General features: G+C 56.4%; 1 protein-coding gene across 3 annotated transcripts in view; it reads left to right on the top strand.

Annotated features, from left to right (window-relative positions):
* GRM4 (glutamate metabotropic receptor 4) overlaps positions 1-14,910 on the top strand; it is a 99,778-nt gene that overhangs the window by 58,322 nt on the left and 26,546 nt on the right. For 2 of the 3 annotated variants that reach the window (XM_068557682.1, XM_068557684.1), the window contains exons 3-5: positions 5,341-5,476; positions 8,422-8,576; positions 10,724-10,864. In XM_068557682.1, the coding sequence (XP_068413783.1) occupies positions 5,341-5,476; positions 8,422-8,576; positions 10,724-10,864 (432 nt within the window). The remainder of the gene's footprint in view (positions 1-5,340; positions 5,477-8,421; positions 8,577-10,723; positions 10,865-14,910) is intronic. The other variant, XM_068557683.1, reaches the window with a different exon arrangement.

The raw sequence follows: 14,910 nt of genomic DNA, 5'->3' as shown, positions 1-14,910 counted from the left end.
GCTCCACGGCATGTGGGATCTTCCCGGAGCAGGGCTCGAACCCGTGTCCCCTGCATTGGCAGGTGGATTCTTAACCACTGTGCCACTAGGGCAGTCCCTACTTACTATTGTTTCTTAAGGACCAAACGTGCCAGGAACTGAGCAGGACCCTTCTTGAATGAATGAATGAATGAGTGAACGAATGAACAAACAAACATGCAGAGCCGGCCCTGCCCTTGGGGAGTGCAGCTGGAGGCACACACTGACACAGATATATTGGCTGGACCCAGAGAACACCGGGAAAGGTCACCAGACTGCAAATGGAAAGGGCGCAAAGACCACAAAATACAAGAGGAAACCCATATCAAGTTTCACTAGTGGTGTCTCCATGTCACGTACAAGTCAGGGCAGGTGCCTGGAGCCTGGGGGAGGTGCAGGGTTCCAGCGCCGGGGAGGGCTGGCCAGGAAAGAGCCTGTCCCCAGGGGGAGGTAGGATTTCGGGAGCCAGATGGCTGGCAGGAGGAGGGCAGCCCCAGGTGGGCTCCCCACGTGCTTCCCCTCCAGTGTCCTGTGGATTCCACCGGGCTGGGAGTGGCCGAGTGACCCCGTGTCACGGATGAACAAAGAGGCTCAGGGCAGCGCACAGAGGGACTGAATGCCTTCACTGTCACTCGTGTCTGAAAGTTTGGTCTGGCCTGGGTTCTGGGGTCCACATTTACCAAGCACTTACATCTTTACATCTTGTATTTGCTTCTGATTTTTTTTTTCCAAGAAATAAAATGGGGATTGCCTGGAAGCCCTTTCACGGAGCCCTCAATCTTGTTCCATCCCTGCCTCCCTTGAGGTACCCTCTACCCACGACTCTGAAGGGGATGAGTTCCCTTCTTGTCCCTGTTTAGTCATTCAACAAGCATTTATGGAGCACCTAATGTGTGCCAGGTACAGGGAGATCGCAGTGTATACAATAGACCAAATCTGCCTTCATGCAGCTTTTGCTCGTATATATGTATGTGTCCATATAGAATAAATCTTATTATACGTGGCTTTTAATTTCTACATAAATGGGACAGATTGTGCTGCACTTTGCTTTATCAGCCAACTTTATGTTTTCAGGGTTTTGTCGTGCTGATACATGAGAGCTACATAATATTCCATTGTGCAAACACACCACAGATTAGCCATTCTTCTGTTGTAAAATGTTTAAGTGGTTTCCATTTTTTTGCTGTTTCGAACAGCGCCACAGTGACCATCTTTGGGCACGTTCCCTTGCACCTGTGTGTGACTTTCTCTGGGAAGGATGTGGAGGGGGACACGCTGGCTTGTAGGATCCTAGACCCGCTGGTGCGGTCTGCCCTCAGTCTCCAGAGCACTTGGGCCAGGAGCTCTCCAAGGTCCCTACTGCCCCCAGGCACTCAGATGCTCCTGGCAAGTGCTTGTGGCTTCCTGCCCCTGGCCCTGCACAGAGGCACTGGCTGGGCGGACGGTGGAGCTTGCAGCTGGCATGTGGCAACTGGTGCTGGACAGGGGGCTGGGGCTGGGGCTGTGTGTGGGGTGAGGGGCTTGCCAAGGGCGACCCAGGAAGGCCTAGGGGAGCCATGGGGAACCCCAGACTCCTTCATACCCCCCTTCTTATAATCATGTTCCTGGAGCCTGGGACAGGTGGAGGGTTCCAGCTTCTGTGCAGAGATAGTGCATGGGCTTGTTCCTTGCTGCTTGGGTTTAATTTGATTATATTTGCTCTCAGTATGGACTCATGGATTTTTTTTTATCCAAAGAGAAGGTCCTTGTGGTAAAGGAGGAGGGGTGCAGAGAAGTGCCCCCTCCCTGGTGGAGAGGTTTGAAGAGGGCGTCCCAGGGGAGTGCTAGTCATGGTCCCCACAGTGATGGGGCTGCAGAGGCAGGGGCTGGACATGGGAGGGCTGGCGGGCTTGGCATGAGACTTGGGATCTTCCCAGGGGTGGGGAGGGGCTGCAGGAGATGGGGGTTAACAGAGACCCAGCGACTGGGGCCTTCCCTTTCTCTGCTGGAGGGAGGCTCTGGACACAGACCTGGATTACAGGCCCACTGACCGGCCATGTGACCTCCGTCAGGCTACTTAGCACCTCCGAGCCTCAATTTCCACATCTGTAAGATGGGGCCATTAGCCCCTGCCCCAGGTTGTGTGAGGATTCACTGAGTGTCAGACATGCCGTGGGTGCTTAGTAAATGCGGTCCCTCTTGGGCCACTCCAGTCCTCTCTGGCTGTGGCATGGGGTCAGGAGGGCCATGGAGACACTTGGTTTCTCACTGTGGGGCCAGTGACACCAGTGGTACTTAGCCCAGGGTAAGCCCTGTGCCCAGCCATATATACGGGTCCCAGGTGGTCCCTGACTCCACGTGACCGGTCGTGACACATTGGACTGGGCGAAGGGGTGGTCTCGGGAGCCAGACAGCCTCCATTCAAACCCCACTCTGTGCCTGACTGTGTGACCTTGGGGAAGCCACTTAACCTCTCTGCATTTCTGCGTCCTCATCTCTAAATTGGAGCTGTGCTGATGATACTGACCTCAGATGAGTGAATCCATGCAAAATATGCAGAATAATATTCAAAGGCATTAGGCACTTTATAAACGTTCACTGGTATTGAGCTCTGCATAAACCCCCAAACTCCCCTCCAGTCCCCCCACCCCTGTGGTTGTAAGAATATCGCATCCCGCTAAGATCAGCTCTCATCTCAAGTACCTTGTGACTCGCTCACATTTGAGCTGACCGAGCTGTGGTCACCTAATTCTTCTTTCACCAGCAAAACGAAGCCTGCAAGATATACCCTGGCGTGTCAAGTGGGGCCATCCTATGGAACTTCTTAGGGGAGCATTGCCCAGAAATATGACTTAATCTAAAAGTTTCTCCCTCCTTGAGAACAATTAACTCCTATTCTATGCCTGCCTCCCCTCTGCCCCTTGGCCCCCTCCTCCCTCCTGGAGCCAGGTGGCACGTCCTAACCCCTCAGCCAGCCTCCTCCTCTTGTCCATCTGTCTCCCCAGATAGGGGGAGAAATGTAGCAATTGGCCCAATTTCTAACTGGAAAGGAACCATATGGAGGGTTTAGCTGGGAGCCGTGTCTGCCCGGCCTCTGTTAGGGCAGAGCCAGCGCTGTGGGCAGCTCCCTGGGCTCTCTCTGTGAGCCGGGACCGGAGGGGCCCCGTCCTGCCCCCAGACCCTCCCTCCTTCTCTCCCTCCCCCATGAACCCCTGGTCGACCTGCTTTTCTCCTGTGCTTGGGGCTTCTTTGGGTGTCTTAGGAGGTCTTGAGGAGCTTGGTCTGCCCGGAAGTGGCAGAAAGTAAGGGAGGTGGGTGCTGGTCAGGGCAGGGGGCAGAGGGCCATGGCTGCCTTGACTGGTGCAGAGAACCAGCGGGACTACTTCCTGGCGATGTGAGAATGTGTCTGTGTCGTGTGGCTCCAGGCCTTGCAGGTGCCTGGCACAGAGCAGCCCCCATTCTAGTGTGAGTACCTGTTCTCCCAGAATGCCCCACCCCCCGGCTGCTTGCGCCTCCTCCTGCTAAGACTCGGCTCAGGGTCACCGCCCTTGGGCAGCCTTCCCTGGTTGCCACCTACGCCCAGGAGTAAAGGGCCCTCCTTGGGTGGAGCTGGGGGCTGGCACCTTTCCCTGGGGGGCAGGTGGGTGTGTTACATCTCCCTGCGCTGGGAGCCCCTTGCAGCCAGTCCTCCATGCAGAGGTGCGTGGAGTCTGTGCGGAAGGCTCGGGGGTGCCCAGGGGTGACAGCCAGGTGCGCAGCCAAGGTGGATAGTTTGGCTGGGCCCTAAAGGGCTCCTGTGTGAGGTGGAGTTGGGCTGAGACCCTTGAGTGGGACCCAGAGGAAGGTAGTGGTCTCAGATAAAGGATCTGCTTTCATCAAGAGTAATCCCTCATGTTTTTCCATCAGCTGAGCCCTGACTCTGCCACCTGGGGTCCTGGGGGGGTCTTACTCCCTGGAGGCCCCCCATTCTGTACCTCAGTAGGGCAGGGAATTGTGTGGCTTTGGGTAAACCACTTCTCTTTTCTGAGCCTCGGTTTCCTCATCTGTCAAATGCAGTTGATAGAAACAGTGGTCCACAGTGCTTTTGTAGCAGGAGATGAGGGGAGATTGAAATACACGCATGATACCTGTCCCCTGCCGGCACTGGAGAGACACGTCTGAGGCTGGGGACTGGCTGGTGAAGTGGAAAGTGCTCCCAGGGTTTCTGTAAGCCACATGGCCTGGCTGTGAATTCCGGGGTGTGTTGACTGCATCCTGGCTCCTGAAGGCTTGGGGGCTGGGCTTCTTGTAGAGGCATGAGCTTGAGAGGCAGGTAGGCCCTGGGTCCCCTCCCCCAGGACCCAGCCAGGTAGGCGGTGGCCCAGAGAAGAAGGAGTGACAGGAGGGCCCCTAAAGACCTTCTGACCCCAATCAGAGCTCTTCCAGTCCCTCCACCCAAAGCACTCCGGTTAGAATGACCTTCCGGGGCTCTCCTGAGCTCCCTGCTAGGAATCTGATCACAAATAAGATGGGCGGGGCCTCGAGTATCAAGGCACCCTGCCAGGCCAGGGTGGGAGCTGGAGAGACTTACACATTGAGTGGCCTGTGGGTTCCTGGAAGGGGACCTGGGAAGACCTGGATGAGGACTGTAGCTGGGCTTGCAGCATCGCTGCCCAGGATGTGTGGGCATGAGTCAGCAGCCATGCGCGCACTGCTCTTACCAAGGGGCCTGCTGATGAGCATGGGGCCCGGGGACAAGAGCCCTGGTAGGTGTGTGTGGATGTGGGTGCCAGAGGCACTAATGGCCCAGGGTGGGCAATTTGCTCTCGTTCTCAGATTTACTCCTCCAAAAAGCCTTATGAGGTGGTTGCATTGAAAAGAACCAATGTTTACTGAGCACTTACTATGTGCCAGATATTATTGTATTTATATGCATGAACTCACGTAGCTTTATAACAACACTATGAAATAGGTAGTATCACTATCTTCACTTTATAGATGATGTATTTGAGGCACAGAGAGGTTCAGTAACCAGCCTGAGATCACACAGCGGTAAGTAGCAGAGCTGAGATTTGAACCCAGGCAGTCTAGCTTTAAGCACAATGCTGCATTGCCTCTTGCTAACAACCTATTTTATTTATGAAAACTGAGGCACAGAGAACCTAAGTGACATGTCCAGGGTCACCAACCTTGTGAGTTGTGGAGCCGAAATTCCCACTGGGGCTATGCCGACTGCACAGCCCGTGCCCAGAGATGGGGACCTGGGAGCCAAGAGTCAGGCTACAGGGCCGTGAGCAGCCCCCAGGAGTGTGGGTTGGGGGAGAGACTCTGTCCGCCCCAGGCTGACTGGTACCCTTCTTGCAGGGGGTGTGTGCATTGCCCAGTCGGTCAAGATACCACGGGAACCCAAGCCTGGGGAGTTCGACAAGATCATCCGGCGCCTCCTGGAGACCTCGAACGCCAGGGCGGTCATCATCTTTGCCAATGAGGATGATATCAGGTGAGGGCAGGTGGGGCTTGGGGCGGGGCTTGGGATGGGGCTTGGGAGCTGGGGATCCCTGCTGGAGACCTTCCTAGGCAAGCCTGACCCACCCTGGGGTCCAGAGAGATGGGGTGGGCCAGTGAGTGGGCGGTGGGGAGACCCTTCTTGCTGGGGCACAGGCTACTGCTAATGGGCTCCCCTTCCCCTCGCTGTTTCCTGCATCCATTCTACCAACTGGGGATGGTAAGCAGGTACCTTTACAGAGGGGCTAAGGCCATGGGCTTGGGGTCAGAGCACCTAGGTTCCTCGCCTGCTCTCCCTCCTACTAGCTGTGTGACCTCAGGCAAGTTTCTCAACCTCTCAGGGCTTCTATTCTGCTTTTAAAAAAGAGAGAAGCTAATTATGCTTGCTTGATGGTGTTGCTTGAGTATTGAATGCAGGAATGTTCATAAGGGGCTTCGAGCAGAGGCTGGCAAGGTTGGCCACCTCTCAGCCCCTCCCTCCTTTCTTCGGTGAGCTCAGAGTAGTGGGAGGAGGCCTGGACTGAGGTTTTAGTCCTGATTTGGGCACACACTCACTGTGGGCAGTATTGTCCCCTCCCTGGTCCTCAGTCTCCACGTCTGCAGATTGGGGGCAGGTGGACTCCGGGTGCCAGAACCATGCAGCGCAGAAACCCTGGACCACCCCACCTCTCTGCACGTCTGCCCCTGGGTCCTGAGTCTCAGGTCAGAAACTCAGGTGCCCTTAAAAGGTGACCCCTGAGCACCCCTCCTAACCCACTTCCCTTCTTCCTGCCTTTTCTCTCACTACTACCCCTCTGAGACTGTATGTTAGGGCCAAGAGGGGCCGGCCTCCTTGATTCCCTAGTCTGAGTGGGAGACACAGCCCCTGCTCAGAGTCTGATTGGCAGAGGAGATGTGGTTCTCCCCAGGCCTCCTCCCTCAGATAGTTGGCCTGAGCTGTCAGAGCCCGCTGTGTCCTCCGGTTGACCTGCCCACCTGCCTAGCCCAGCCTGCCTGGTCCACCCCCCCGTGCACCCGCCTCCCCATTGCTAACCAGCATCTTCTCTGGGTCGCATTCTTTCCAGCACTCTTTCCCACTTGTGAAGACCCCATCCTGGACTCCTGAGTTTCAGCAAAACAGATATCCCCCCAGGAGACATTGTCGGGTCCCTGGAGGGGTGGAGGGGGAAGTTCGGGAAGGTCATTAAGGCCTCAAAAGCCGCAAGAACCAACTGTAATAGGTGTTTCTCAGGCCTCGAAGGACCAGGGTGTGGGAGTCCTCAGGATCCATCTGGCACCTCCAAGCTGAAAACAGAGGCTGCTCCTGACCCCCTCAAAGCTTTCAGGTCCCCTAAATTCCTATTGCCACAGGTCTGCTGGCAACTGGGGCAGGAGGGGCTCCTTCTGAGCTCTTTCCCTCCCTGCAGTCACCAGTCGCTGCCCCCCTGCCCCTACTCCCACCCCAAAGCCCAGCACTACTTGGGTCCCACTGCACCCCGGGACGCACCCCACTCCAGGCCTCCTGTGCGGCTCTGATGGACCCACACGCGGGGAGGGGAGGATGAAGGTGCCACGTGTCCCAGAGAAGAGGCCCCTGGGGGAGAGGGGGAAGGGCCTGAGACTGACTCCCTGAGCAGCTGCGGGGGGTGGGGGTGTGTGAGGGAGGGGGGCACATTTCTGGAAATCCACAGGCGGTTCAGAAGCAAACAGAAGTAAAAATAAACCCAGGTGACTTTACAGAGATGGAGCCTTGGGAGCTCTGGTCATCTCTGGCTGGCCGGATGCAGGCGGGTATCAATAGGCTGTGGTGTGGGTTCTGAGAGCAGCCTCACCTACTATTACGGGGCCCTGCCTGGGCTGCGGCAGCTTTGGGGGTCTGGGAATGTCCATCAGGAGACGATGGAGGAGGGCAGGTGTGGGCCCCGGGGCTGGGAAACATGTTTCTCCCTGGCAGCCCCAGGCGGTCCTGCCCCAGCTGGCCACCTCCTGCTCAGGCCCGGCAGCCACCCCAAGCCCTGGAGTCTGTCCTGGCCTTGTCCATGGGAAGGGCCTGGACAGTTTCTAGTATCCTGGCCTCTCGCTGTGTGATCTTGAGCAAGTTGCTTGCTCCGTTCTTCCCCCGTGGAAGGAGGTGCGTTGGGAGAATTCTGCCCAGTCCTTCCTATTTTTCTCCTCCTAGATGTCTCTGAGGGGCCGCTTAGTTCAAGCATCCGTTAAGCACCGACTGAAAGCCTCCTGTGGGCTGGGCCCTGTGCTGGGCTCCAGGGCCCCTGACTTGACTAGGACCACTGTCACTGGGGGCCTGGGGAGGGGTGAGGCCCTGGCTGCCCACACCCTTTCATCCATCCAGGAGGGTGTGGGGAGCAGCTCTTTGAAGCACCTGGACTTTTGTCACAGAAGGTGGCATGCAGAGGGGGAAGGGTGTAGTGGGGTGTGTGTGTGTGTATGTGTGTGTGAGAGAGAGAGACAGTGGATATAAATGTGAGAAAGGGCCAAGGGATGTGGGTCTGGGCTTAGGACCAGGGTGGCATGTACCTGAGAGGACAGAGCCTGGGCAGATGTGGTTCTGGGGACCTGAGTCAGACGTGGAGCAGGTCCAAACTGAGGGAAACAGCTGTGGTCTTTGCAGGGACTGAGGTAGCCCTAGGGTACAGGAGTGGGTCTGGGAGACAGACAGGGGCTGGGGGTGCCGTATGGGTTAGAGGGGAAGCCTTGGGCCTATGGGCAGGTGTGGGCCAGGGCAGCAGGGAACTGTGGGCCTGGGGGTACGACATGGGTGCTGGGGCGGCTATGGGCCCTGAGCTCATGTGGGTCAGGATGGGGGATCCAGGCACAGGCTGGGAGGGGGACAGGTGTGGGCCTCGGGGAAGGGGGTCAGCCAAGGGCAGGCGTGGCCAGGGTGGCGGCAGCCGCGTGGGCAGACACGGCTGGGTTGGGCTGGGCTGGTGCGTGTTCCCACAGGCGTGTGCTGGAGGCGGCCCGGAAGGCCAACCAGACCGGCCACTTCTTCTGGATGGGCTCGGACAGCTGGGGCTCCAAGATCGCCCCTGTGCTGCACCTGGAGGAGGTGGCCGAGGGTGCCGTCACTATCCTCCCCAAGAGGATGTCTGTGCGAGGTAGGCCTGGCAGCCCGGACGGCACGCCCGCCGCCCTCACCCGGCACCATCCACCACCGCTGTCAGTGTCACCCCGATGGTTCCTTCTTATCGTCGCCCCATGCCCTTCCTCTCCCGCTCCTCGTCTTCCTGCATCCTGTCTTTCCTCTTCCTTGGCTCACAGCTTCTTTGTGCTCGGGTGCTGGGATAGGAAGCCTTTCTGGCCACAGTTAACCCAGCAGGATTCAAATCCAGATTCAGGACCTTTCTTCCTTCCGTCTCAGATATTTGTGGGTGTGGGAGATGGTGGCAAGTATAGGAGGCTCATTTATCAAGGACTCTCCTTCATCCCTGTATACTCTCATCCCTTCTCCCATCTGGGATAGAAGAGGTGAGATCCCTGCCCTGCCTGGAGCGCATCCTCTGCCAGAACGGGGCCGGGCACTGCCAGCAAGCTACAAGAAGAGGGTGCCATGCCAGGGGGCAGGGGCCTCCCTGCAGAGCCCCCCTGGGTCTGGCGGGCCCTGGGTGTGGGGGCAGGGGTTGCGCCTGCCCTGCCCGGCCTCCCATCCTCTTGGGGCAGAACCCAGTCACCCTGGGCAGGAAGAGATTGCTCTGGCCAGAACCTTGCTGTGCGTGAGGCGTGAAGTTCCTATTAATGGCTCAGTTTGGCAGGGACCTCACTGTCCTCCCCATGGGGGAGGCAGGCTCCCAGGGCCTTCTCCCCTGCTCTTGCTCTGGTCAATAGAATCCAGCATTGATGGAGGTAGAAAGGCCTGCAGACATCTGCTTCCACCAAACTTTCCAAGAGACCGAGGCCTGAGCAGGGGAGGGATGTGGGTCACACTGCCGTGTCCTCTACTCACCCTAAGGCAGAGGGAGCATAGGCCGCAGAAGTTTCCACACCTCCCCTCTCAGCCTCAAGCCATAATAAACACAAAATAACAATAACTATGGCTCTTGGTACCCGCAAACGCCAGGCCCCTTACAGACATCTCATTCAATCTTCCCTGCAACCCCAAAAGAAACTTTTATCCACATTTAGTGGGTGAATACATTTAAGGATCAGAGAGATTTAGTGACATGTAGTGGCAGTAAGTGACACATACTTGCTATTAAGTGGCAGAACTGGGATCTGAACCCTGGACTTGCCAGGCAAATCCCTTTTTTCTCTGGGACATTAGAGGAGCCTTTAGAGCAGTGGTTCTCATCTGGGGGTGATTTTGATCCCCAAGGGACGTTCGGCAACGTTTGGAGACATTTTTGGTTGTCACGATTAGGGAGTGATGCTTCTGGCATCTAGTGGGTAGAGGCCGGGGATGTTGCTCAATATCCTGAAATGTACAGGACAGCCCCCTGCCGCTCCCGCCCCCCACCCCAGCAAAGAATGATCGGGCCTAGTGTCAATGGGTCAAGGTTGAGAAACTCTGCTCTAAGGCCAGTCCCCCACCAGTGCCAGCACCTCCCTGACAGCTCCGACAGTCAGACAACTGTGCCCATGACACGGAATGATCATGATATATATAGAAGGGGCACTGGTAGGAGAGAGAAGGCGATATTCACTCACCAGCCTGCCTACCCTGGGATGGGGTTCTCTAGGCTTAGAGCAGAGTGGGTAAGCCCTTAGGAGCATTTGGAGAAGGAGGCTGCCTCTGTCAGTGATGGGGAAGTTCTGGACTTGAAGGAGGAAGATCCAGCTCCCCATCTTATCTGTGTGACCTGGGTCATTCCCTACACTCTCTGGTCCGGTCTCCTCTTCAGAACTAGAATGCTCAGGTGCTCCCAGGATTGGGTGCCTGCCCCCCACCAGCCTCTCTGCTCTAATCTCAGGGCCCCCAGGTGACTCCTTCTCAAAGAGGCCCCATATTACCATTTTGGTGGTTGAGAAGCAGCGGAAGCACCCTCATCCTGTACTTCTTCCATAAAGGAAGCAGTTGTAAGATTACACAGGCTCTCCCTGGAATTTAATACAGCTCTTTTCATTGTGAAGAAAATGAAATGGTCCACATTTTGTTTTTTCCGGCTGGGCCCTGGATCGGAGGATGTGCTCTTCACTTCCGCCTCCCTCTGCCTGGGCCACATGAAAGCTGCGGGAAGCGGGAAGCGGGAAGGGGAGGGGGCGGGTGGGGAAGGGAGGCACGAGGTCCTGACGTCCTGGTTCCCGCCAGGCTTCGACCGCTACTTCTCCAGCCGCACGCTGGACAACAACCGGCGCAACATCTGGTTTGCTGAGTTCTGGGAGGACAACTTCCATTGCAAGTTGAGCCGCCACGCGCTCAAGAAAGGCAGCCATGTGAAGAAGTGCACCAGTGAGCACGCGCGTGGGGCGGGGCGTGGGACTGAGCCTCAGGGGGCGGGGCCGGGGTGGGCCCTGAGTGGGTGGGGCTATGGGGGAGAAGGCTGAGAGTGTCAAGTGGGGTGGGCGGTGGCTACGGGACACTACCTCAGGGGTAGCAGTGTCTAGGGGCCCAGGCGGTGCTGCCTGGGGGCGGAGTTGGGGGCCAGAAGGGGCGGAGCCCTAAGGTGGTGGGGCCAGAAGGGACGGGGCCAGGACTGACTCAAGGTCTGACACCGGGGCCTTGCCGGTGGGTGGGCTTAGGGTAGCTGAAACCTCGGTGATCTCTCATACCATAAGCCGTAGGACGCTGCTGAGTAGGGGAAGGGGCTCCTGGGTCTGGGCAGAGGTGCCGTCTGGCTGCTCACCTTGGGCTTCATCTGGACGCCCCTCTGGCAAGCCCACAGAACTGACTGACCCCAGCTGCCCTGTGAATCCTAACGCTCACCGATCTGAGCACTTTACAGAAACCATCTCTAACCCCTCCAGGTTCCCACAGTCACTCAACAGACACCAGTTTGACTCCCACTCCCTGGCCCTTTTCTTTTTTAAACACAGTCCCTACCATTTATTTATTTATTTATTTTTATAAATTTACTTATTTTATTTTATTTATTTTTGGCTGCTTTGCGTCTCTGTTGCTGCGTGCGGGCTTTCTCTAGTTGCAGTGAGCAGGGGCTACTCTTCGTTGTGGTCCACGGGCTTCTTATTGCAGTGGCTTCCCTTGTTGTGGAGCACGGGCTCTAGGTGCATGGGCCTCAGTAGTTGCGGCATGTGGGCTCAGTAGTTGTGGCTCGTGGGCTCTAGAGCACAGGCTCAGTAGTTGTGGTGCACAGGCTTAGTTGCTCCATGTCATGTGGGATCCTCCCAGACCAGGGCTCGAACCTGCGTCCCCTGCATTGACAGGCGGATTCTTAACCACTGTGCCACCAGGGAAGCCCTCCCTGGCCCTTTTCTAAGCACCATGGATATAGCAGTGAATGAAAGAGCCAAAAAGCTCTTGGAGTTTTTATTTTAACAGGGAGACAGACAATAAACAAGATAAGTAAGTAAACTATAGACTATGTCAGAAGGAAAAAGTGCAGTAGAAACAAAATAGATAAGAAAGAGGATGGCCTCCCTGCAAGGTAACGTTTCAGCAGAGTCCTGAAAAGGACAGGGAATGAGCCACGGGAGGCTGGGACGATGGGTCTTTTTTACAGATTGGAAAACAGAGGCTCAGAGAAGGTAAGTAAAGGGACCTGAGTTCCCGCAGATGAAAGGTGGTGGAGCAGGATGTGGGCCCAGGTCTGAGCTCTAGGCCCTCAGACCCCTACGGTAGCCATCTTGGCGCGTTCACCTTTGATACAGTTGGATGTGGATCCTTGTGCCCTCTTTGTCTGGGTAGCTCTGCAGCAGGACCTGGCGTCAGGGACATTGGGAGGGCTCTGTGTACCCCTCAACCGTGAGTGGTGCCCATGCAAGGATGATGAACTCCCTCTTATAGTCTCCTGGACTGATGGGTGCAGCTTGGGCAGAGGGCCAGATGAGCAAGGGCCACTGGATCAGCCGCAGGGACATGCTGCATGCAATCACTGGCAGTTGGGGGCGGGGGGGTTGGTCCACTAGGGCCAGGGGAGGAGGGAGCATGGTGAGATGGGTGGGCCGGTGGGGAGCATGCTGACCTCTGGTGGCCAGGGCAATTGTGGCTACTTAGGACTGTGGGTATCCCCTGGGGACGTAGGCAAACTCCTGTGGGTGTAGGCAGCAGTGTGTGTACACCCTTGTGTGTGTGACTATATGTGACTTTGTATGTACATGAGTGTCTAAAAGAGAAGGTATATATGTGCATGTCTGTCTTACGTAGGGGCGACGTTCTTGGGTGAGCTAATAACCACAAACACCACTCTTTACTATGCATTTACTATGTTCCAGACATTTTAACAACATCATCTCATTTCACCCTCACAACAACTCTAGGGGCTCTTATGACCCCCATATTATGGAGGCTATTGAGAGTCAGAGAGGTCAAGTAACTTGCCCAAGGCTGCACAGCAAAGGTCTTTATGAGGCAGTAATCACAACAAAGGTGTAAGAAGTACAAACATGCCTGGGCGTGGGAGGCTGGGCCCTCATGGGTAGGAGCATCCTGTGTACTTCTCTTTTCCTGGCATAATTATTGAGAGCATCCCCTTTTATTCTTGAAAGTGCCCAAGTGGGGATGGAAGATTGTATGTTCACCCTGATTATAGGTCACGAGACCTGGCTTGGAGATGGGGATGGGTGAGACTGAAAGTGGGGCAACATGGATAAGGGGGCATCTCGGCCCCTGTGTCTGGCTCGCCAAGGGAGAGGGGCTTTCTGGAGTCTCCTCTTGGTCTGGGAGGCGCAGGCAGGGAGAAGGCCTTGGTCAGTCCCTGTAAGCTCTTTCCAGACTCCCAGTCCTCATCAGGACTCCCCAGCTGCTGGTGAACTGGGGCGGGGGGCGGGCACCTCTCTAGGTGCCCTCAGGGAGGTGTGTGGGCTGTCAGAGCAGGTGGGGAAGGAGGGCTTGATCAGGATTCAGGAGAGTGTAGAGCCTCACTGGGAACCTGAGGCCAGCTGTACCCTGTCAGGACCTTAGCTTTCTCATCTGAGAAATGGGATTGGTGGTGAGCCAGCCCAGAGGGTGTCTGGGGGTGCAGGTGAGAAAGCTGATTGGAGGCACTTGGTGAACTGTAAGAGGGTGGTGCTCAAGCCTGGCTGTGCATCAGAATCACCTAGAACTTTTAGAGCTCTACTAGGGCCCCACCCCCAGACCCACTAAGCAGAACCTCAGGGGTGGATTGTTTTTCAAGCTCTCCCAGTGGATTTTATGTGTATTTAGGACTGGGAACCTTGGGCAAGAGCAGCTTTGTTCACATCGAATCACCTGGGGATCTTTTCAAATGCCGACGCCTGGCTCCCAGCCCCAGACATTCTGATGTAATTGGCCCTGGGTACCACCTGGGCATCAGGATTTTTAAAAAGTGTCCCTGTGGTTTACTGTGCAGCCAAGTATGGGAACCACTGCCTCAGAAGGAGAGGTGGGTGATAGAAGGGGTGACGGCGGCACCCCAGGCAGTGGGGAAGGCGTGAGCAAAGCATCAGAGCCTGGGATGAGCTTGGGGTGTGTGTCACAGGGAGGGGTGGAAGGACAGCATATTCCAGCTGACCTGGATCCTTCTCGCTGCATCTGAACCCCCAGCAGAGACTGGTAAGGGTCCTTGGGTGGCCCCACGTCAGGCACAGTGAGCCCGTCCATCTCTGGGTGAGGTGAGGGGCGGGGGAGCTGCTGGGAATGTTTGTGGGACCTCAGACCCACCCTGGGTGAGAGGGAGGCAGCTCTGGCTTCTCATGGCCCTGCCCAGGTTTGAGCTGAGCTTGTCCCTTAGGCCAGGAGGGCTGGGGTGACACCCATGGAGTACGGGCTCTGGACCGGGCACCTGTCAATGTGTCAGGGTCTGGGTCCGACTCTGCCTCCTCCCTGCTGTGTGACCTTGGACATGTTATTTAGCCTCTCTGAGTCTCAGAGAAGGCAGGGAAGTCACCACCCATCTCAGTGGGTTGTTGGGAGGATTGGTGATGTGTTTGAAGAGTATGAAGAAGCTGGCTGAAAAAGGATGTGTATGATCAGCGCTGATAAAATGGTGGTTGTTGTTGATAGAGAGGGAGGGGGAGAGGTGGGATTTACCTGCAACTGGGTAATTTAACAGCTCAAGTCTGCTGTAAGGATTCTGTCGGTTGTAGGATCCCCGATGGGGAGGACACCATCCTGAGGGTGGGTGGTATAGGCTGTCACAAGTGTTGCATCCATTTTACAGAAGAGGATGCTGAGGTGATTGGTGAACATCGCAGTGCTAGAGAATTGGCAGAGCTGGATTCATACCCAGGCAACCTGGCTCTCCAGCTGGTGCCCCACCTGCCTCTCCCACTTCCTTTCCTCCCACGCCCCCAGCCACCCTCTCGCTTGCCCTCAGCTTGCCCTCAGCTAGCCCTGTATTCTCCACCTGCCTCACTCTG

This window comes from Eschrichtius robustus, chromosome 12 (genome assembly GCF_028021215.1).
Source record: "Eschrichtius robustus isolate mEscRob2 chromosome 12, mEscRob2.pri, whole genome shotgun sequence".
Taxonomy (NCBI): domain Eukaryota; kingdom Metazoa; phylum Chordata; class Mammalia; order Artiodactyla; family Eschrichtiidae; genus Eschrichtius; species Eschrichtius robustus.
This window is presented reverse-complemented; position numbering and strand designations above follow the sequence as displayed.